General features: G+C 46.9%; 1 protein-coding gene across 3 annotated transcripts; it reads right to left on the reverse strand.

Annotated features, from left to right (window-relative positions):
• Window positions 1-6,123: 6,123 nt before the first annotated feature.
• On the reverse strand, window positions 6,124-21,417 carry PPIE (peptidylprolyl isomerase E). 3 transcript variants are annotated; one of them, XM_027108990.1, is made up of 10 exons: window positions 21,366-21,417; window positions 20,223-20,321; window positions 18,449-18,492; window positions 17,736-17,762; window positions 16,183-16,264; window positions 15,555-15,655; window positions 13,190-13,313; window positions 7,873-8,058; window positions 6,691-6,833; window positions 6,124-6,479 (listed from the first exon to the last, which is right to left on the reverse strand). In XM_027108990.1, the coding sequence occupies exons 1-10, from the start codon at window positions 21,394-21,396 to the stop codon at window positions 6,411-6,413; spliced, it is 906 nt and encodes a 301-aa protein (XP_026964791.1). In that variant the 5' UTR covers window positions 21,397-21,417; the 3' UTR covers window positions 6,124-6,410. The 3 variants fall into 3 exon arrangements, with proteins under 3 accessions (XP_026964791.1, XP_026964794.1, XP_026964792.1); XM_027108993.1 differs by having other exon boundaries at window positions 21,374-21,390; XM_027108991.1 differs by lacking the exons at window positions 6,124-6,479; window positions 6,691-6,833 and adding an exon at window positions 6,840-7,399.
• Between the last annotated feature and the right edge of the window lie 1,573 nt (window positions 21,418-22,990).

The following is a 22,990-nucleotide window of genomic DNA, read 5'->3' on the forward strand; positions in this document are numbered from 1 at the left end:
GTTCTTTGGGGCTGGCAGAGAGTCCTGTCTGAGGACCTGCCCTTGTCCACTGCTGGCCTAGCTGTGGGTGGATGTGGGACGAACTCAGAGGCACCTGCAGCCCAGGATGGCCACCTCAGGCCCTTCACCGTCCACGACAGGGTCTAGGGATGTGTAGACAGGTCCTGGTCCATCTCCAGTTGCCTGCCCTTCCCAGGTGCAAAACTGGGCATTTCTGGGCACTTCTGTTAGAGTGTGGAGTTGCCCTCGGTGGGCTATATTTGTGGATCTGAATTACCAAACCGCTGGCCACAAGGAGGCATGTGGGTCGCCTCCAGAAAGAGCTAAATGGACAGCATGATTTAGGGCCAAGGCCGATGGCATTCATCTTCCCTGTCTTCCTCCCTTGACCTGCCTCTGCTGTCTGGGAAAGACGTGCAGGGCACGGACACTTTAGGGAAACAAAAAATCCTGGGGGCTTTATTGACCCCGTCTGTCTGTCACCATGTTGAACCATCAGGAGTTCAGGTCTGTGGAAAAGTTATCTTTTTGCTGAGCCAAGTATGGTGGATACATCGGGTGGCCCAGGGTGACAATGCCCAGCACGGGTGACATAGTTTCCCTTAACCTTCTGCACAGCAGTCATCAATAATCAACCTTGATATTTTTTCTTTCAAATCTGGATAGAATTTCAAAATGACCAGCACAGAACTCCAGGTGTCCACCACCAACAGGTTAGAGTTGGCATGTGGAGTGAAAACTCTCTGCCATCTCCTGCCTCCAGTGCTCTGGGACACGGGGCAGCCTGGGGCCAGGCGTGGGGTGAGGGCAAGGCTTGTCAGCACCTGCCCGTGTCCAGAAGCTGTCAGAAACAGACTGTTCAGCCAAGCCTGCGTCACCCTGTGTGCCCAGGAGCCCCGTCCTGTCTCTCCGGGCCTGTGAGCCAGAGAAAAGGCCCCAGTCCCAGGGGAGTGACAGGAGCAATTAAGCTGAGCTGGGTGGGGCGGTTCCCGGAAACCACTGTTCTCCTTGGAGCGGCCGCCGGCAGCTGGAGTGTTTATTTGATTTCTGACTTGGTAAGCCTGTAATTTACCTGGTGGAGCGGACTGCGTCTAGCTGCCCGAACCCTGAAATACTGTGTCATTAAAAGCAGAGCCTGGGCCCGCCCCAACCCACGGGCACAGCCCAGGATGTGCAGCCCTGGAATTCACTCTGTGCCCCAAGGAGGGGCTCCGGGAGCGCAGGTCTGGCAGCCAGGGGTGAAGGCTGGGGCCTTGCTGCAGGACAGCAGCCCCTCCGCCTGGACCTGGGAGGGCCTCTGGGAGCCAGTGCACAGGAAGAGACCCTCCCCATGGACACAGGAGACTGGAAAATGGTGAGCTCCCCATCAGTGTAGGGATCTAAGCTCTGGCCTACATGTTAGGGAACATGACTTGGTGGCTTCCTCCTCTGGGCCTATTTCCCATCTGTAACATGAAGCATGGACTTTTTGATTTGAAAAGGGCCTTCAGCCAGGGAATCTGTCTGCCAACCCTGTCTCACACTGAGCCCAGAGGCAGCCTGGTAACCCTGAACACGGAGCTCAGGTGGCCATCACGAATCAGAGCTGGCACGTAACATGGAACCTGTTTGTTATTCTAGTACTTACCTAACAGTTCTCTCTTCCCAACATGGAGGATTGTCTCAGGTAAATATAAATCTTAAATTAGCAGATTATTTTGAGAACTAACTTTTTTCACTTGAAAATTTTTACTGGTAATTTTCTGAATTTCAAATTGTTTTTTATTGCGGAAGTGGAAAAATCAAAACATGTTAGCTCACCAGCTACAAATTACTGAAAAAAATGGTAGTCTTAATGGTAGTTTCATCAATGACTACCATTAAAATGGAATTGACAACTAATTTTTTATTTTTTTTGACAATTTTTTTTTTTTTTTTGGCGGTACGCGGGCCTCTCACTGTTGTGGCCTCTCCCGTTGCGGAGCACAGGCTCCGGACACGCAGGCTCAGCGGCCATGGCTCACGGGACCAGCCGCTCCGCGGCATGTGGGATCTTCCCGGACCGGGGCACGAACCCACGTCCCCTGCATCGGCAGGCGGACTCTCAACCACTGCGCCACCAGGGAAGCCCCGACAATTTTTTAATTTGGTATTTTTAGGCCCAGCCAGTGATTAGCTTGGTCGGGTACACCAAGAATGTCTGTCATATTATCCAAAGGTTGGTAGATATGGAGTACACCTCATCTACCAATCAAGCTGTGCACAGCAGGAGTGGAGTTACAACACTTTTTCAAGCAGAACAACTGAAAAACAGTAAGTTATTGCTTATGTACCTGGCTGTCAGACTTCCAGCAACTTTTGCCATCCAGTTACCAAATGAAATCAAATAGGAAAAGCCCCGAGGAGTGGAACAGTTGTGAATGGACACAAAGCCCATGTATGTTATCCCGAGAGTTATCTGTTTGCTTAGCCAAGCATTGCAGCTGCAGTACCCTTGCTCAGGGCCTGGCTTGTTTACCTGGCCAGACTAGAATAAATAAGGGTGGTCAATTCAGACCCACTGACAGCAGTAAGAAATCAGTGACAGTTGATAGGCAGGGAGGACACGTAGGAAAAAAAGGCTAAGGTGAAATGCACAACAGTTTTGGTGTTTGCAGTGCAATCCCAGCCTCAAGACCAAGTCATCATAATGTGAGGTTCACTGTCTTCAAACTAAGATAGGTAGTAACATGTTCTGGAAAAATCCCTAAGAAATAGGAAAAGAGGCAGCACAGCAGGAGTACAGATTTTTGGAGCCAAATGGATTTGAATACTGGTTCTTCTTCCTCTGTAGAGTAGGATACTGGCTTTCCTTCCAAGCTATTTAAAAAAAGATCATATGTGGACACAAACATTTAGGACATCTGACATGTAAATGCTTAACAGCTGGTACCTGTTGGTATTATTACAAATGAATTTGCTAGTTTTGAGCCCCTTCCGTGCTTGTCCACTAAACCTCTCCTCCTCCCGGAATGTATCCTGTGGTGTTTTATTTCAGAGCTGTGCTTTTCCCACCGCAATCCTTTGAGGGCAGGACTTGTGTTCTCACCTGCTTTAAAGGCCTGGGACAAGTGCCCAGTTATGCAGGCCAGGGCTGTGACACTGTGCTCTGTGTTCCCAGAGACAAGGGGATCCCAGTGGCCTGCTGAGGGCACTCAGCACCACCAGGTGCCCTTTTGGCAGTTTAAACAGGGGTTGTCCATCCCAAGTGTTATTCCTTATGAGGAGGCCTTTTGTGAGCATTTGACCCACTTTTTAAAAAAATGTGCTTTTCATTTATTACAAAAGTAATGCAGTTTTGGAGAAAAGTTTGGAAAAAAATAAAAATTCAAATCACTATAATCCTCTAAGTCAGATAAACATGCTAGAAAAATTTTGAATTTATTTCTAGGCTTTTTTCTTAGAATACATATAAAATATAGATGTTTACATATTACAGATAGGTATTTGTACAAAATTGGGATCATACTGTATTATATAAACTGCTTTAGATGTGCTTTTCCCGTTTTATTATATGGTGTAATTTTCCCTGTTAATAAATATTTTTTGAAAATATGGCTGTCTAGTTTTCTATCACCTAACTCCGTAAGACTCAGTTTTCACCACTAAAAAGTAGGTCCCACAACCTCTTTCTTGTGCTGGCAGCATCTGGAGCAGACACGCTGTGAGAAAGTCCAGCAGTCACAGGACTGGTCCCAGGGCTACAGCCCCAGGTCTGTTCCTCCATGCAGCCGTCACAGGGCCTGCACAGATGGGGCCCGGCCCTGGAGGAGCTAGTGAGGAGATGCATGAGCAAAGCCAAGCCCCGTGTTCTCAGTCCTGGTGCTGGAGCAACAGGGCAATGGAAACGTGGACGGGGAGACCAGGCAGTCCCAGGAAGGCAGCTTTGACCTTCAGCCTGCAGCAAAGGCCCCACAGCGCCCCGGGTCCACTTCCCACAAGCCAGAGCCCTCCTGATCAACAGAGGGTCAGTGCTGTGCTGTGACTGGTTGAGCGAGGTGGCTGGGCCACTGCTCCCAGACTCTGGGCTCCCTGTCCTGCCTGGCAGACTAGAGCCCAGACCAACCATGGAGACCATGACTCTGTCTCCCCACAGGCCTGGGGTTGCCCTGCTGTAGACTGAGGCTAGAGCTCAGGAAACACCCCAGGACTCCATTATGACTGATGGGGAGATGGCCACGCTTCCGACCCCAGCTCTGCCATGTCATCCTGGGGGACCTGGACAGTCATGTCACCTGAGCCTTGGTTGACCTCTGCACGGGGTTCTGGTGTGGAAACAGTGAGTTAACACCTGTGGACACCCAGAGGGGCACTGGGAAGGCCACTGTAGCTCCAAACCCACTGAGCTTCGCAATCTGCTGGCTGGTCTCAACCTCGCTAGGCTATCAGGTGTCAGTCCTCTCTTGGGGGGCTGGCTGTACTAAGCTCTTCATACATACCCTTTCTTGGCTCTTATAAAAGCCCTGAAGTTGCTGTCATCACCCTGCTTCACTAAAGCCTGCCCTAACGCTGTGGGCAGTCAGGTAGACAGACCTGTGACGGCCACAGTCTGCACTCAGAGGGGGCACCTGGGCCTTGAGGTGGGGGGGTCTCTTTTGGCAGCTCCATAAGGATCAGGGGTAACTGTGGCACATCTGAGGCCCGAGGAGACCGAAACCTGGTCAGCTGCAGCCAAGGGGGCTCAGCCGAGGCCAGGAGTCCATTCAGCACACGGGAGCCAGAGGTAGAGCCAGAGTGCCATCATCCCTCGACAGGAGCTCTCCTGGGGCCACCAGGGCCAGGGGACAACAGGCCCCACCCCTGCCTCGTCCAGATTTCTACTCAACATGTAAAAGCCCAGCCGGGTAGACTCTGAATGGTCTGAGTAACCCCACGCCACAGGGTGGTATCTCGTGGCTACAGGGCTCAGTCTCTGCTCAGTGCCTTCAGCAGGTCAGGGTTCCTTTAAAGCCACTTGGCTGACCAGTCCATGGAGGGGGAGCGGAGAGAAGCCAGCCTGACTTGAGCTCCAGGAAGTGGCTGCACACAGGGACTAGACTGTGAGCTCAGCATGGGTGAGACCACTTGCCTCATCAGTGGTCAGCAAACTTTCTGCAAAGGTTCAGATAGTAAATATTTTAGGCTTTGGGATGGCATTAGTTAATTTTGTGTCTATAGCTAAGCCATGGTATCAACTTTTTAGCCAAACACCAGTCTGGATGTTTCTGTGAAGGTATTTTTCAGATGTGATTGACATTTACATCAGTAGACTTGGAGTAAAGCAGATGACCCCTCCATAACGGGGGTGGTCCTCATCCAACGAATTGAAGGCCTTAAGACAGAAAGACTGGAATCACCTGAGGAGGAATTCTGCCTCCAGATGGCCTTTGGACTCAAGCTTCAACATCAACTATTTCCTGGGGCTCCAGCCTGCTGGCCTGCCCTGCAGCTATCAGACTTCTCAGCCCGCACAACTGCAGAGCCAATTCCGTGAACTAAATCTCTTTCTCTATGAACATATACGCACACCCTACTGGTTCTGTTTCTCTGGGAACTCTAATACAGGGACCATACAGTATCTGTCACCAATTACTCAACTCTGTCACTGCAGTGAGCAAGCAGCCACAGACAATATGTAAACAAATGGGTGTGGCTGTGTTCCAATAAAACTTTATTCACAAAAACAGGCAGTGGGCTGGATTAGACCCAATGGGTTTGCTGACCTCCTGTCTCCTGACAAATAGGTACAGTACCTGGCATGGAGAAGGCATTTTGAGTAATAAAATATCATTTAAAAAACCTGTAGAATGAAAGTGAGCAAATGAGCAAATGAATCACGGAGACTGAGCAGTACACCCACTGGCTACAAGACTGGCAGCACGATTTGGGAGTGGAGGCACTGTAGATAGGAACTTTTTCACTGTCTTTGATTCCCATGGTCTTGACAATGGTCTGACAAGGGTATCTGGCTTGAAGATACAGCACCCGACATCTCAGGGAATTGCCCGAGGGAAGAAAGAAAAGCCGTGGGGAAGACGCTATTTCCTGTTCCTTCACCAACCTGTCTCAGGGGGCAGTTTAGCTTTAGATGCAACCTCTGACAACTCCCAGGAACTAGCTGGAGGCAGCAGTACAAAAAAATAGAATTTATTTTACCAGAAGAAAATGTCTAGGATCCACACAGGTGGGCCCAGGAGAGGCCCTGGCCTGGAAAGGGCACGCACAGCCGTCCACGGTGGGGAGGGCAGCACCCTAGCCCACGGCCCCACTTGGGGAAGAGCCAGAGGCGGCCCAGGCCGTGCCTGCAGAGGAGCTGCCCCACGCTGACCCCAAGGAAGGGCCAGGACACAAAGCCCTGCTTGCTGCAAACGGGACACCTTGCCTGCCGGTTCCCCGGGCTGACAGCTGCCCTCTCACACGTACTCCCCACAGTCGGAGATGATGACCTTCTGCTTGGGTTTCCCGTCCTTGCTGCCCTGGGCCTTTGCAGGCAAAACAGAAGAGGAGGAATCAGGGGAGGGAGGGAGGGTGGAGAGGAAAGGGCAGCTCAGGATACCTGCCCCACCCCGCCCCCCTGCCCCCTGCCCCCACCCCCTCCAGCAGCAGCAGCCGTGGCCTCTCTCTCCAGGCCCCGGAGCCCCCGCTCCTGCCCTCCCACATGGCTGTGCACCAGGGGCCCGGGCGGCTGCCCACCTCAATCTGCCGCAAGACATCCAGGCCTTCCGTGATCTCCCCAAATACCACGTGCTTGCCATCCAGCCAATCCGTCTTGTCACATGTCAGGAAGAACTGGGAACCGTTGGTGTTTGGGCCAGAGTTGGCCATGGAGAGCAGGCCTGGGGGAGAGAACGACCACATCGACCCCCTCCACCCTGCTCCCGGCCCTCAGGACGTCTGGTAGTAGAGGGAGGAGCGTAAATGCTGCTGGGAGGGGAATGGAATGAGGACCAGGAACTGACTATTGGCAAGATGGAGGCTGCTAGCATCTTTGAGAAGAGTGGTTTCAGTGGACAGGTGGCACTAGAAGTCTGTCTAGAGGGTGACAGAGAGAATGGAAGGCAGGGAGTCTACATAACCTTTTCAAGAAGTTTTGCTTACAATAGGGACCAGAGGCATGGGTGATAGCTGAGGGGTACATGAGTCAAAGATTTTTTTGAAAGATTGACGCTGCGCACTTTTGCTCTGATGGACTGATCTAGCAGAGCAGGGGAAATGCATTACACAAGGCTGCAGGGGCACATCCACAGAAGCCAGGTTCCGAAGTAGGGGAGAGGAGTAGGGGTCCAGGCCACGAGCAGAGGGAAGACAGCCCAACCCCTGTACTTGGAGGGAAGTCAGAGCGGGCATGTGTGGACAGACGCAGGAGGCCAAGCATCAGCTGAGGCAGACGGTGACGTGGAGGCTTCGGGATGAAGGAAGGGATGGAATTGTTATCTCTGACCAGGACTGAGTGTTAACTAGGGAGCTGTATCTAGTACAGCTGCCGAGGGCCTCCTGCAGAGCTTCGGTCATAAATTTCAGTACAGTTCTGTGTTTTTTCTAGTTGCTGGGGGACCAAGCACTGAAATTTTTTACTGGATGAGCCTGACAGAGCGAGGCGGGTAGTGGGGCTGAGGGAAGACAAGGGCTTACACTGGCCGACCACAGAATGTAAGCTAGGCCAACAGGGAGTGCGGATGTGGTGGGGGGACGGGCAGTACATGAATGGAAACAAGCTCACTCTGCTTAGCCAGGCCCAACGCCTCTCCTCTGTTCACTGGTGGGTCCCCTCCAGACCCCCAACCTGTCAGTCAGAACCACAGCCCATCACTCCCCCCACACAGTCATCCTGCCCCAGCCCAGCCCACCGATCACCAGCCACTGATCGGGTCCCACCTGTTCCCGTGTGTTTGAGAATAAAGTTTTCATCGTCAAACTTCTTCCCGTAGATGGACTTGCCCCCAGTGCCATTGTGGTTGGTGAAATCGCCGCCCTGGCACATGAACTGGGGGATGATGCGGTGGAAGCTGCTGCCCTTGAAGCCAAAGCCCTTCTCATGGGTGCACAGGCAGCGGAAATTCTCTAGCGCCGAGAAAGGAAAAGGTACCCGGGTTAAAAAACAAGCCAATGAAACCTCTAACTAGGTTCTGAAAAACTGTTGTATTTGTTTAATGTTCATATTTTCATTTCAAAATATGACATGCTCATTATAAACCTTTGAGATACTGACATCTTGAAGGACTAGAGGGGATTCTAGTTAAAGAAGGAGTGAACACATGCATTCTAGCTCTGTTCCACACTAAACTGGCAGTAAAGCAATTTTTTAAAAGAAAAACCAAACAGGATCTTAGAAAAAAAACACAGGGGCAACTCTTTGTGACTCTGGATTTGGCAATGGTTTCTTAATTGTGATACTGAAAGTGTAGGTAACAAAAGAAAAAATAGGCAGATTAGACTTCATCAAAATGAAAACTTCTGTGCATCAAAGGACACTCTCAATAAAGTAAAAAGGTAACTCAGGGAAAGGGAGAAAATATTTGCAAATCATTATCTCTTAAGCATTTAACATCCAGAATATATAATGAACTCCTACAACTCAACAACAAAAAGACAAACAACCCAGTAAATAAATAGGCAAAAGACTTGAATGGACATTCCTCCAAAGAAGATACACAAACGGCTCCTTCCCCTAAGCACAGGAAAAGATGCTCCACATCATTAGTCATTAAGGAAATGCAAATCAAAATCACAATGAGATCCTCCTTCACATCTAGTAGGATGGCTATAATAAACAGAAAACAAGTTTTGGTGAGGATGTGGAGAAATGAGAACCCTAATACGTTGCTGGTGGGAATGTAAAATGGTGCAGCCACTGTAGAAAACAGTTTGGCAGTTCCTCAAAAAGTCAAACTAGAATTACCATATGACACAGCGTTTCCACTCTTAGGTAGGCACCCAAAACAATTGAAAACAGGGATTTAAACACATATTTGGGGACTTCCCTGGTGGCGCAGTGGTTAAGAATCCACCTGCCAATGCAGGGCACACGGGTTCGAGTCTTGGTCCGGGAAGATCCCACATGCCGCGGAACAACTAAACCCGTGCGCCACAACTACTGAGCCTGTGCTCTAGAGTCCACGAGCCACAACTACTGAGCCCACGTGCCACAACTACTGAGCCCACATGCCACAACTACTGAAGCCCACAGCCTAGAGCCCATGCTCTGCAACAAGAGAAGCTACTGCAATGAGAAGCCCACGCACCGCAATGAAGAGCAGCCCCCACTCGCTGCAACTAGAAAAAGCCCGTGCACAGCAACGAAGACCCAACGCAGCCAAAATAAATAAATAAATAAATTTATATTTTTAAAAACACACACACATATTTGTACATAAACGTTCACAGCAGCATTATTCACAATAACCAGAAAGTGGAAACAACACTCAAGTGTCCATCAACACATGAATAGATAAACAAAATGTGGACTATCCAGACAATGGAATATTATTCAGTCATAAAAATGAACAAAACATGGATACACAGATGACCCTTGAAAACACGATGCTAAGTGAAATAAGCCAGACACAAAAGGACAACTACTGTATGATTCCATTTATATGAAATGTCTAGAATAGCAAATTCTGAGAGACAGAAAATAGAATAAATGTTCCAGGGCGGAGGGGAGAGGAGAATGGGGAGTTGCTGTTTAATGGGTACTGACTGAGTTTCTCTTTGGAGTGGTGAAAAAGTTTTGAAAATAGATAGTGGTGATAGTTGTACAACATTGTGAATGCAATTAATGCCAGTAAATTGTACACTTAAAAAATGGATAAAATGACCAAAAAAAAAAAAAATAGGAGCAAGAGAAAAGACAACAGCAACAAAAATCTTTGAAACCTAGAAGACAAACAGATGAGCCATAACTGATATAGCAGACCTAACAAACCTGAAGCTTAAGCTGGTAAAGCCGAGAGCAATTCGATTTATGCTGCAGAAATGCCAAAAGCTCAGAGCCAAGAATGAAGATGGCTCTAAAAACAGTAAGTGTGGTTGAAAGCCTGTTTAAAAAAGTAGCTAGCCCCCAGATCCTCTCCCTTCCCTGGCCCTGGCTGCCGGCTGGAGGTCTACCCTCTGGTATGTCAGCGCAGAGGGCCTATGCTCTGGGATGCACTACACATAGCCGAGGGTTGAGGTACCATAATGACAAACGGAGATCAAGTGAAGTTTATATACTGTTCCCACCCCCCCAACCATGATGGCAAAGAGCTGTAAACAGGACCACTAGCAAGAGACTAGAGTCTTCTCTGTGGACTCTGCTTTGTCCAAGAGACTACAACTCAGGAATACTGACCATCCAGGGTCCAAGAGAGAGAGAGAACCACCTTGCAGTGCAGGTCTCAGTCAGCAAGCCTTACCAATATCCAGGGAGTTTCCAAGCAGATTTTTAGGGTCCTAGTCTTAAAGGCATCTAATGTGAAAAGCAAAGACCAAAACAAGCAAACAGACCAATAACAAACAAAGCAAAACAAAATTTAAAAACTCAGACAAAAGTAACCTGAAACATAAGCTGCATAGGAAAAAGAAGCTTTAGTAATCTCCCAAGATGAAATGGCAGTACATGCATGAAATAAGCACAGGATGCTATGAAAAAGGACATTTAGGAAGGTTCCAGAATGAGAGAAGAGAGATATCAGAAGGGACAAATGCAAAGAAATAATCCAAGGAAATTTTCCCAAACCAAAAGATAGGACTGTCCTGATTGATCAGTGTGGTATGCGGAATAATGGCTCCCCAAAGATATCTATGTCCCAATCCCTGGAACATGAGACTATGTTATGCTGTACACAGCAAAAGTTACTTTGCAGATGTGATTAAGATTATGGATGTTGAGATGGGGAGAGTAGCCTAGATTATCCAGGTGGGCCTAATACAATCACAACCTTTCCCATCTATAGTCAGAAAGAGAGTTAGAAGTGGATGGAAGAGGAGGCAGGAGAGAATAGAAACATGAGAGGGACTGGATCTACCACTGTTGGCTGCGATGATAGAAGAAGGGGACCACAAGCCTCTAGAAGCTGGGAACAGCCCTCAGCTGGCAGCCCACACGGAAATGGGTACCTCAGTCTACAGATACAGGAAATTGAATTCTGCCAACAACCTCACTGTCTCTGGAAACAGATCCATCCACCCCTAGAGCTTCCGGTAAGGAACGCAGCCATCATCTTCATTTTAGCCTGCTGAGACCTGTGTTGGCCTTCTGGCCTTCATAACAGTTAAGATAATAAATTTATGTTCTTGTAAGCTGCTAAGTCTGTGATAATTTGTTACAGCAGGAAGAGAAAACCAACATAATAGGGCCCACTGAATATCCAGCATGACGAATGGAAGGAGATCTACTCCAAAGGCACACTGTTTCAGAACACAGGACAAAGAGACACTCCAGGCCTCCAGACCAGTGTTATCTAACAGCTATTAAGCATTTGGATAGTGTAACTGAGGAAGTGAATTTTAATTTTATTTAACTTGAATTAATTTAAACTTAAATAGTCACATGTGGCTAGTGGCTACCATACTGAACAGCTGAGCTCTAGGCAGAAAATTTTAAAAAGGTTTTGTATAAAGGACCAAGAATCAGAATATTAGACTTCTCTACAATTTTACAACCAAACCATCAAGTGGGAAAGTAGATATTTTCACACATCAGTCTCAAAAAACTTACTCTCCAAGCTCTTTTCTCCAGAAGCTACAGAAGTATGTCTTCTACCGAAACAAGAGAATAGACCAAAAAAGACAACAGAGGTTCCAACATAAGCGAAAATAGGAGATCCCATGACAATAGCTATGCAGTGGTGTCTGGAAAGCAACTGGTCCAGGCCAGAGGAGGTCAGAAGGCTCCAAGGAGGAACAGTGAAATTGACAGAATATCTGATGTATTTGAACATGATGAGAGATTTATAGAAGCAGGAGAATTTCGGAGAGACTCAGGAATATATGCACAGAAGACTAAGCAAATGTGAAAACAAGACAATTATGAATTCCAGGGAAAACAAAGTGCTATGTATGAAAGGAAGTTATCACAGTATGATGCTTACATAGTTAGAATAACCTATGACCTAAACAAAATTATGGTAACAATGTAAGGAGAATGAAGGATCAGGGAAGGTGATTTAGAAAGCTAATTCCTTATCTTCTGAAGTGGGAAGCCAATAGATGTCTAAAATGAAAAAAAACCAGAAAGTAGCAACATAAATCTGTTATCTACCAACATGGAGGTAAAAACCAAAAGAATCAGCTAAGAGGGGAAATTGCCTGCCTCTGAGAAGCAGCAAAGTGGAGGATGGGGCAGGATGGGAGGACAACATGGGGGCACTGCTGTTTTTCAAAACAAGTTTTGTGGAATTAACATTCTAAACTCTATGTCTATATAATAAAATTTAGATTAAAAGAAGAATAAATAGAAGTCAATATTTAGCAAATGAAAAATACTCAAAAAACTGTTAGTTAACAGTAGTTACTTCTGGAGAGTAGGACTAGATGTGGAGAAGAAAGAAAGACTTAGGTTTTCAATTCATTGCCTTCAATATTGTTGGAATATACTTATGTGTGTATACTTTTTTTTTAAAACCATGAATACACATTTACTTGTATTAAATAAAAAACTATTATTAAAAAGTAGTAAACCAGGCACTTCCCTGGTGGCGCAGTGGTTAAGAATCCACCTGCCAACGCAGGGGACATGGTTTCGAGCCCTGGTCTGGGAAGATCTCACATGCTGTGCAGTAACTAAGCCCGTGAACCACAACTACCGAGCCCACGTGCCACAACTACTGAAGCCCGCGTGCCTAGAGCCCGTGCTCCGCAACAAGAGAAGCCACCGCAATGAGAAGCCCAGGCACCGCAACGAAGAGTAGCCCCCGCTCGCCGCAACTAGAGAAAGCCCGTGTGCAGCAATGAAGACCCAATGCAGCCAAAAATAAATAAATTAATAAATTAAATAAATTTATATTAAAAAAAGTAGTAAACCAGCACTTCTAAAGCTTCAAAAATGCCTGCTCTGACTCATCTGTTAATAGATCCCAGGATCTGAGATGCCGCAAATCAACTCAGGTCAGAAACAACGTCAAGGACACAAGAACTAAGGCACTGAGAACCTTGGAAAGGCTCACTGCTCAGCTCCCAGCTTCCCGGCCATCCTGATCCGAGTCCTGCTCACCTGCTGTCATGGGAACGATGTCTGAACGTAGGAGCATCTGGATGCGGCCTGCTGGCTTGTTCCCAATCTTGATGTCCATGTACACCTGAGGGTTTGACCGGGCCTTTTTTACAGCGGGCTCTCCCTAGACGCAGGAGAAATGGCCAGGTTAGAGAGAACAGCCTGACTCCCCGACTAGGAGAGCGAGTGTTCTTCTGAAGACACCCCAGAACCCACTGCAGCAAGCGGGCTGAGCAAGGCACCGACAGGAAAGGCCTTGGGCCCTGATGGGGCTGCAGAAGGCGGAGGCCATGGCCATGGCCCCCAGCCGGACACCCAGTGACAGGAGACCTCAGCACCGTCTACCCGGAACCCCACCCCTCAGGCATTTTATCTCATCTCACTCCCTCAGACACGTCAGCTCGCTTCGCCTTCACTCTCCCCTGCAGTCACAGAACATTGCTTTTCTGGCTCAAAACACAAAACTCTCAACAACTTCAACTTCCAGTTCAAGTCCACCCACCTTAGTCAGTTAAACAGACCCACTTCTGCAACACCACCCCCTTCCTCTATGCTTAGCCCTGCATATCCACAGGCTGGCTGCAGTGGAAGCAAGGAGGGCCTAAGTGCTCAGAATGGAGGTGGTTGGGACCTTGCTTTATATTCCAAGTAGACAAGGCTGGACAGAGGAGATATTTATTACAGCTGTCACATTTGCTCCAAAGAGAAAACTCAAGTGTTCTTGTTTGTGCTTCAGTTTAACAAACTCGCTGAGGCATCACGCTGGGCACTGAGGACACTGTGACTATTATTTGCTGTTAACAACAGCAGTAGCATAGTTGTAACAGCAAATACTCACATAGTACTTGCCATGTACAGGGTACTATTCTGAACGTTTTAGGTAATCAGCTCATTTAATCTTTACAACCACCTGTGAGATCAGTGCTACCATCATTCCCATTTCATAGATGGGGAAACTGAGGTGCAATGAAGTTCAGTAACTTGCCCAAGGTCACAGAGGTGCTAAATGGTGAGGCTGGAATTCACACCTAAGCCCCCCCACCCCCCAACCAAGTCCATGTTCTTAATCACATTACCCCACCTCACATTCCACATTTTTATTAACAAGGCCTTTATTAACACGAGGCCCCTATCCTCACAGAATTTACTGACTAGAAAGGGAAAGGCAATAAGCACTTGCGTAGTCTTTATAAAAGCAAAGACATACAGGGAAATACAAAGACTGGTTTTACCAAGAGTGTAAAGTGGGGACTACAAGGTGAGAGGTGGGCAGGGTCAAGGCTGGGAGAGTTCCCCCGCGACTTTATCTCACGGGACAGGTGATGGGCAGCCACTGAAAAGTTCTCAGCAGGAGAGTCAGATGATCCATGGTATGCTTTAAAAAGATCATTCTAGCTGCCTTTATAAAAGACGGGAGAAGAGCAAGACTGCAGCCAGAAGGCTAGTTAGGAAGCTATTGCAATTATCCAAATGAGACGAGAAGTTACATTGGGACGATGGAGTAATCAGGGCAGGATGGATTCAAGGAAGATTTAAGAGAAAAACTTGGCAGAATACGATGTTCTGGCTCTATTTTAAAGAGGGGTCCAGAGTGACCTAGGGTTACTCCACTGACTGAGGGCCATTTATGTGCTCTGCTTTGCATCTGGATTTCTGGCTTGGGTCAATGTGGATGGATGGTGGCAAGGTGGTGAGTTTGAGAACACAGGAAGAACGGGATTAGAGAAGGGAGGGCGAGACTTGCAGCAGAAACGTCTGAAGCTCAGGTCTAGAAACAGAGGCCAGGAAAGTCAACAGCACAGGAGAGGCTGTGCAAAATCAGAGTGACTGCCACTGTTCTGGCAGAGAGGGGAGAGGGCTGCTGTGAGTCAAGAAATTCAGAAGAACAACGTTTAGAAGAAGGGGAGAGGCAGCCTGAGAGGCAATGGTTAGAGAGGCACGCCGAGAATCAGGAGGAAGTGCCAAGGCGGGTTGTCTGGAAGGGAGAACCTCAAACCTGTGCCCAGGCTGCCGGGAAGGTACCCCCACCCAGCCCTGCCTCCCCTGCGTCAGGACAGGAAGCTCCAGTAGCGGGGGGGACTGATGAGGAGGGCTGCAGTGGTGCGCTCACCACCCCTCCCCACCTCAGGCTTCCTCCTCGTCGGCGGCAATCACAGAACAGAACCCGGGCAGAGCTGAGAAGCTCCACACGCAGAGCACAAGGACAAGAGGCCTAAAGCTTCCCTTTAGTTCACTCATTAGCACCTCCACCAAAACACTAAAAGCTCATTTTTCATTCTCTCTGCTTTTGTATATATGTTTGCAAATTTCCATAAAAACCTAAGAAACGAAGTCTCCTGTGGGAAGTGCCAGCCTTCAGTCTCACCTCCTGGGCTTCCACTTTGGGAGGCTCTGACCCTTCTTCCTCTTTATTTTCCTCAAGAGTCTTCCCAGAAAACTTCTTCAACCAGTCGTCATCGGACCAAACTGAAAGGAAAGAGGCAGGCAAATGAGAACAAATTCAAGCTATCAGCCAGCTGCTAAGTAGCTGCTCTGGTCAGCAAAGCAGAACATGCTCTATGGCCCTCTCGGCCAGAGGACTCCACTTTGGGAACTCCCACGGTAAGGAAAGTTCCCACCTTTCAGGGACTGCCAGCCCTGAAGCCCGGCTCTTAGCAGGACTAAGTGAAAAAGCTATGCCCCAGGGAAAGATGCAGCCTTTGCCAGTCCCAGCCCTTGACGGAACCCGCCAGGAGTGTTCAGAAAATGGGGACACGTAAGAGATCAGGCTGCGTTTCTCTCATAAAGCAAACAATTACCCTGGCTTGGCTGAGAAGCTCAAACTCTTTTTATTTCCCCACAAAGGTGGCGCATGTCCTTCGCCAATGTAAACCATGCTCTACTCCTGTCCACCAGAGTAGCATTCAGCTCCCACTTCCAAGAAAATCGGGACAGAAAGGCAACCAAGGCCAAACTGGAGGATGTGATGGGGAATCTGTATTGCTCCCACTCACCTGGTCTGGAAGAGCCTTCCTTAATCCTCATGGGTTTTGCCAAATTGACACGAATTGTCCGTCCAAAGAGCTCAGACTCATTCTGAAAAGATTGAAAATCCAGCTGCTTAAACTCTGTTAGGTTAAAACAAAGTCAGACAGCTTTCCATTTCCTTCTGAAAAATCTGAGACAAGCTCATGACTTGTTCTCCCTCAACCCCTGAGCCCCTAGCACCCAAGCTATGCACCTACTGCAAAGCAGTCTGTAGGTTGCAGGGAATTTCCTCCCTGGAGCCATCATATACCTCCTTTCTTTCTTTTCTTTTTTTTTTTTTTTAAAGTTGAAGCATAGTTGATTTACAATGTTTCAGGTGTACAGCAAAGTGATTCAGTTATACTTTACATATATATGTGTGTGTGTATATATACACATATATAAACACACACACACACACATATATATATACATGTATATATATTCTTTTTCAGACTTCTTTTCCATTGTAGGTTATTATAAAATATTGAATATGGTTCCTTGTGGTATATAGTAGGTCCTTGTTGTACATCTATTTTATATATAGTAGCATGTATCTGACCTTTCTTTCAATACCACCAACGACCTGTGCTTCCAAAGGTGACTCTGGGTTCAGAGCACTCTGAAATTACAAGGATAAATGCAGTTTCCAAGTACCCGAGTTCACCTTCAAAAGTCAAGATCAGCTTTAAGTGGTGAGAAATGATCTCTCTCTCTCTCTCTGAGAGCTGAGGAATATGTTTGGTGAATGGGAAACAGAGAACAGGAATAAAGGAAAACCTTATTATCCTAAGATAACTGGTACCAGGAAAGGTCACTTAATGTGAATTCACTTAAGGCAATGAAGAAAATTTCATGGTAAAAAGTGAAGGGAAAAAAGATTGATTGGGAATTTACTGTGATGAAACTAAAAATAATGAAAATAAATTTCTTATAGTTAAAATTCAGGTTTAATTCGATTTATGTGCTAATTTATAGGACAAAGATGTAATGGATGCTGATTAATCTGTAGTATTTTTCCAACAAAATACTATCAAAATATCAGTATGATATTTTTGCATTTCTTATCTGATGTGAAAATCATAAGCATCTTGAAGAGGGAATACATACTCAAGAGCTACATCATTTTCCCCAAGGAGCTCTCCAGGCTATTCCAATCACTTGCATCAGTAGCATAACCTATCTTTATTCTTGTCGAATTTCTCTTCTCAATTGTTAACTGGTCTAACACTTCATGAAATCCTGCCTCTTTTGTAAAATATGCAATTTCATTGTGCAATCAATTTGCATTGTGTTTGCAATTTCCTATCCTAGACTCGGGCAGCCAGTGAGAGGCTGGTCAACAAGGATGGTCAGCATTTACATTATTATCAAATTGATCAAAAGCGATCAATTCACAGTGAATATTTTCATATGATGATAATCTGTACTTCCCCATGCAACCTTGTAACTTTGGAGGTTCAGCAAACTCATGTATGAATAAGTGCCCTCTGTACAACCAAAAAGCAACTTCTGTAAGAAGGAGGATTCCTAGCCATACCATGTTGTCGATAGCTGCTGCAGCATCCTGCCAAGGAAAGACAAGGGACAAGTTTAGGCTTGCAGTATATGTGGAACCTAGAAAATGGTACAGATGAACCGGTTTGCAGGGCAGAAATTGAAACACAGAAGTAGAGAAACAATGTATGGACACCAAGGGGGGAAAGCGGCGGGGTGGTGGTGGTGGGATGAATTGGGAGATTGGGATGGACATGTATACACTGATGTGTATAAAATGGATGACTAATAAGAACCTGCTGTATAGAAAATAATAATAATAATAATAATTTATTAAAAAAAAAAGTTTAGGCTTGCAGTCAAATGCTTCTTGTGGTGTCTAAACATACTCAGTAGCCAAAAAAAACCCCAACCTCACAGGAAAAGGTCTATTTATACTCCTTGCCTAGGTTGTATGTGTCTAACAAAGTGCACTTCCTGGGTGACTTCAGCTATTGGCTCTTTAGTGGAAGACAAAGAAATAATCACCAGTGCCACAAGAGCTCTGCAGAGCAAGAGGCGTAGGACCTGTCTGCGATGTTAACCACAGCCTACAGTTTGATTAAGTGAGGGAAACTTTCCTTCAAATAGCACTTCTTATCTCTCTGGAAGCATCAGCACCCCAAAACCCAACCAAATGGAGAACAGCTCCCTTTGTAATCAGTAACAATAATAACACAAGCCAAAGACTTAACATAGGTAACAGAATTTTCTCACCTCTGCCAACTCAAATTCAACAAAAGCAAATCCTCGGTGCTTTTCTGAAAAAAGGCAAACAAAGCCAAGCAATTATCATGTGGGGCAATGGGAGGAAGCAGGTGGTCACAAGGAAGGTGAAGTCACTTGCATGCCTTATCCATTCATTCGAAATTCTACACAATCACTCTTTAGGAAGAAGGAATCTTATTCTTTGATTCTTTCTAGTTTAAATAGCATTTCAAGCAATATTAAACTGTTCTGTAGTGAACATAGCTGAATAATCAACTACAGTTTTAATCTCTAAAAGCAGCATTCAATTCTTTTACCAAAGCCAAATTAAAACCTTAACCTTTGCATGCAGGAGCTAGAAAAATGAAGTCATTTAACCTATCAATTATTCATTCCAACCATACATTTTGAACATCAACTGTGCATAAAGCATGAATCCTAAAACCTGGGTAAGGACACTGTCTTTACCCTCAGCAAAACACTAATCTAAGTAGAAAGGCCAAGTGCACAACAGCACTAGTTTAATTAACCAATTAACCTTAGAGAGTCAATATAACCTTATCATTTTTATAACATATAAAGATCCCAGGGAGGTTAAAATTATATGCAAGGTTGATGACAAAGCTGAAACACACAACTCGACTCGGGACTCAGTAGAGCATAGGTTGCTAAAACCTCAAAACACATCTTAGGACTTAATGAAGCTCACGTTCTTTTGTCTTGGCCCAGAAAGAATTCAGTGAGAAGCAAAGTGACAGGCAAGAAGTGATTTATTAGTATAAGACGCTTGTGAGAGATACAAGGGGGCAGGAAAGGAGAGTGCCCCACAGAGAACTCAGTGGGCTACATACAGTTTTATAATTAAAGGAAAAGTGGGGAGGGGCAGAAGACCACCTTCTTCCTCATTCTTCAAGTCTTCCATAATTAACTCCTCCTACAGGTTGGGCAAGGGAGTTTTTGACCCTATCTAGTCCAACCTGGACTGTCATGGCGCTATGGAAATGAGCAAAAAGGCGGTAATATACACTAAAATATGGTAAATCACCTCAGGTTTCAGCATAATGTCACCTTTCCCCTATGTTTTTTGTTTTTAGTGTGTGCAGAGAAGCATGTCCTAGGGATCATTAACTTACTGACCTCAACCAGCAGGATGCAGGCATCACTGACTTGATGTATAGTTTTGTTGTTAAGCAAGCCTGCTTTCTTGAGTGATCATTAACGTACAGGAGTCTGCCAAAGTTCCCTCTCTATCTATGATCCCCTAGTGGGATTTCTAAACTAGCTGTGTACTCTATCCCTATCAGAGCTGGGCCTAAAACTCCAATCTTAAAAATGACAACAAAGGTTAAAATAGAAAACTGAACTACAAATGTGATACTAATTGATGGAAAGGTTACCCCCAGGTACACAGAGGCTAAGGCCCCACTGTTGAAGCTGGGCTTTCCTGCTACCCTGTTTAATAGCACACCCGCCAAGAAAGGAGCAGGTGCGCTAGAGCGCCTGGCAGGTAGTTCAAAACAACAGATCTCCACGTAGCTCAAAACCTATCTTCCTACTGGCTAACTGAAAAGTTTGTCTTTGCTCAAATGCAACAGATGGGACTCTCTGCAAAGCATGTTACAGCTCACAATCACAAGCCTCGGAACAGTCCTTCTGCACCAAGACCACTGTCATGCTGCCCAATGCATATTTAGAATGCACTGTGATATGACTTAAAAAAATTTTTTTAAGTTCCTTTCCTTACAGGAGGATTCTGAGCAGGCGAGACACTAAAAAGACTTACCTGTTTCATAATCCAGAGGAATCTGGATATCTGTGATGTCTCCAAAAGGGATAAAAGCAGCATGAAGAACTTTGTCATCCACCTCCTCTGCAAGTCCACCTGCAAAGAAGCCAAGGGCCTTCTGAGACACTGTCCTCTATTCTCTCAAGACTCCGCCCATCTTGAGAAGTCCCCGCTGTAAAGTTAGCATGCTACCACCAAGGGGAGGGGTCTTTCCATCCAGTCCTTTGGGTTCATAAACATCCCTCTCATATGCTCCCTCACACCTACTTATGATGCACACCCCTCTCTTCACCCTTCTTTCAGACCCTCATCTAGCCCCAGGATTACTGCAATAGCTTCATAACTGACCTTCCTCTCCTCCACAAAGCCAACTAGAAAGATCCCGGGAATGTGCAGATTTTAACCCATCACTTCCCTGGTTAAACTACTTCAAAGGTTTCCCCCTGTCCTAAGGATAAAGTATAAACTTAGCAGTATACGCAAGGCTCTTCATAAGCCCCTGCCCACCTCTTCAGCCTCTTTCCCTTTGATTCCCCGCAAAATGATACACTTGCCTCCAAGTGTCAGGCTATTTCACACCTTTGGGATTTTGCTCCCTTTCAGTAAACACACTTGCTTCTACTTCGGCTACCTGGCTAACTCCGGCTCATCTGTGGCGTCACCGCATCCTCAAAGCTTGCTCTCACCTCTCCAGATGGAGGGGTCACTTCTCCCCGCACCCAGGCCCATATCACCAGTGTCCGTCCCCACCAAAGCGCTCATCAAACTGTGCTACTGAGGTTATTCCCATTTTTAGCCGGCTAGTCTGGGAACTCTTGCTTAGGGCAACAGCGGGGGCTGAGCCCTCACTGCTGTGAACATAAAGTGAATGGGCGCGAGGATTCAGAGTCCTTAATATTCCTCCACCACTGCCCCAGGCCCAGGAGGTGAAGAGATTCCTGTCAGAGCTTGGCGGACTTGGAAGAGCTGCAAAGATCGTTACGTCTCAGGCTCACACGCTGAGGCCAAGCAAAACTGCCAAAGATACGGCCTAGACAGCTGCTCGCCGCCCTCCGCGCCCGGAGACCTGTCCAGCTCCACACCACGACCCACTAGCTGCCCGGTTCGCCCAGACTCCACCCAGAGCCCGCGCCTGCTCACCCACGTACAGCACCCGCTTGGTAGTAGCCATCTTGCTCCCGCACTCTTCCGCCGGAAGCCTACGCCCAGCCCGCCCCCTTTTCCAAGGCCCCGCCCCCTTTTCCAAGGCCCCCGCCCCCGGGTACCGCTCTCGCAGACCCCGCCCACTCGCGCTTAGGCCCAGCCCGCCTCCGGCTCCCTGTGAGCGGCGGGCGCTGTACAGGTGTATCTCGGTGGGTTAACGGCGCTGCCCGCGTTCCGTGGTGCTGAAAACAATCCTGTGAGGAGTCAGCCGGTGTCCGCAAGTAATAAACTACCAACAAACTACGGTCCGCGGGCCATCCTGCCCGTCTGTTTTTGGACAACCCGGGAGCTACAAATGATTTTTACATTTTTAAAGAGCTGGAAAAAAATAGATAAGAAAAAGAAACGAAGCAAGAATAATATTTCGTGACATGTGAAAATTATACGTAATTCAATTTTCATTTAAAAAATTCCAAAAAAATTTTATTGTAATCCAGTCTTGCTCATTCCTTTTAGTATTGATCTGTGGGTGCTTTCAGGATGCAAGGGCAAACCCAGGGCCTACAGAGCTTGAAATATTTACCATCTGGCTCTTTGGGAAAAGCGTTTGCTGACTCTTGGAATAAATCACCTAATACATAAATCATTGATTGACTTAAGTGGTACAAAGTAATGGGGCCACTTATTTTAGATACAGCAGTTGGTTAAGACCTCCCTGAGGCCACATTTAAGCTGAAACCTGGAGGAAGAGGAGCCAGAGAGAGGATGGAGCAGGGAAAAGGGTTTCAGGGAGAGGAGACAACTTCTGCGGATTAAATGAACTGAAAGGCTAGGTGTGGGAGCTGGGGAGGGAAAGGGCATGAAACATCAGGCAGGAAAGGTGGGCAGGGGCTGCTTGATGCAGGGCCCTGTGAACCACGTGGAGGATTTGGGGGCTTTGAGAAGCTACTGAAGGTTGTGATAGGGAGTTACATTCTCACATTTATGTTTGAAAACAATGCTCTGGGGCACTTCCCTTGTGGTCCAGTGGTTAAGCATTCAACTTCCAATGCAGGGGACACAGCTTCGAACAAAGAGCCTGCGCCGCAACACAGAGCCTGTGTGCCACAATGAAAGATCCCGCAAACCACAACTAAGACCCGACGCAGCCAAATAAATAAATAATAAATAAAAAAATAAAACCGTGCTCTGACTACTATGCCCAGAATGATTTCGATGGAAACCTGGAGACCAGGAAGTTAATGCAGTCGAGACTAAGGAAGAGTTGATGGTGACTCTCTCCCTCCAGTCTGCCCTCTGACTTGTTCCCAGGATGATCTTTCATCAAAACAAACCTCAACTCTCTAGAGTTCCCTTCTTTTTTTTTTGTTTTTGTTTTTTTGTGGTACGCGGGCTTCTCACTCTTGCGAGCATCTCCTGTTGCAGAGCACAGGCTCCAGATGTGCAGGCTCAGTGGCCATGGCTCACGGGCCCAGCCGCTCCGTGGCATGTGGGATCTTCCCGGACCAGGGCACGAACCTCTGTCTCCTGCATCAGCAGGCGGACTCTCAACCACTGCACCACCAGGGAAGCCCTAGAGTTCCCTTCTTAATCAGTGCTACTGATGACAAGGCTCCTAGAGC

The sequence above is a fragment of the Aethalodelphis obliquidens genome, unplaced genomic scaffold (genome assembly GCF_003676395.1).
Source record: "Aethalodelphis obliquidens isolate GAN/ISIS:26980383/991018 unplaced genomic scaffold, ASM367639v1 scaffold9, whole genome shotgun sequence".
In the NCBI taxonomy this organism is placed as follows: domain Eukaryota; kingdom Metazoa; phylum Chordata; class Mammalia; order Artiodactyla; family Delphinidae; genus Aethalodelphis; species Aethalodelphis obliquidens.

Bases quoted from the DNA above. Each gene is read 5' to 3' on its own strand.
- PPIE (XM_027108990.1), bottom strand. From the start codon at position 21,396: ATGGCTACTACCAAGCGGGTGCTGTACGTGG. The intron at 13,314-15,554 runs GTGAGACTGAAG...TCCTGCGTCTAG, and splicing joins CCAAAGTGGAAGCCCAGGAG to GGAGAGCCCGCTGTAAAAAA. The intron at 6,834-7,872 runs GTGGGACCCGAT...TCTCTCCCCCAG, and splicing joins TCTCAAACACACGGGAACAG to GCCTGCTCTCCATGGCCAAC.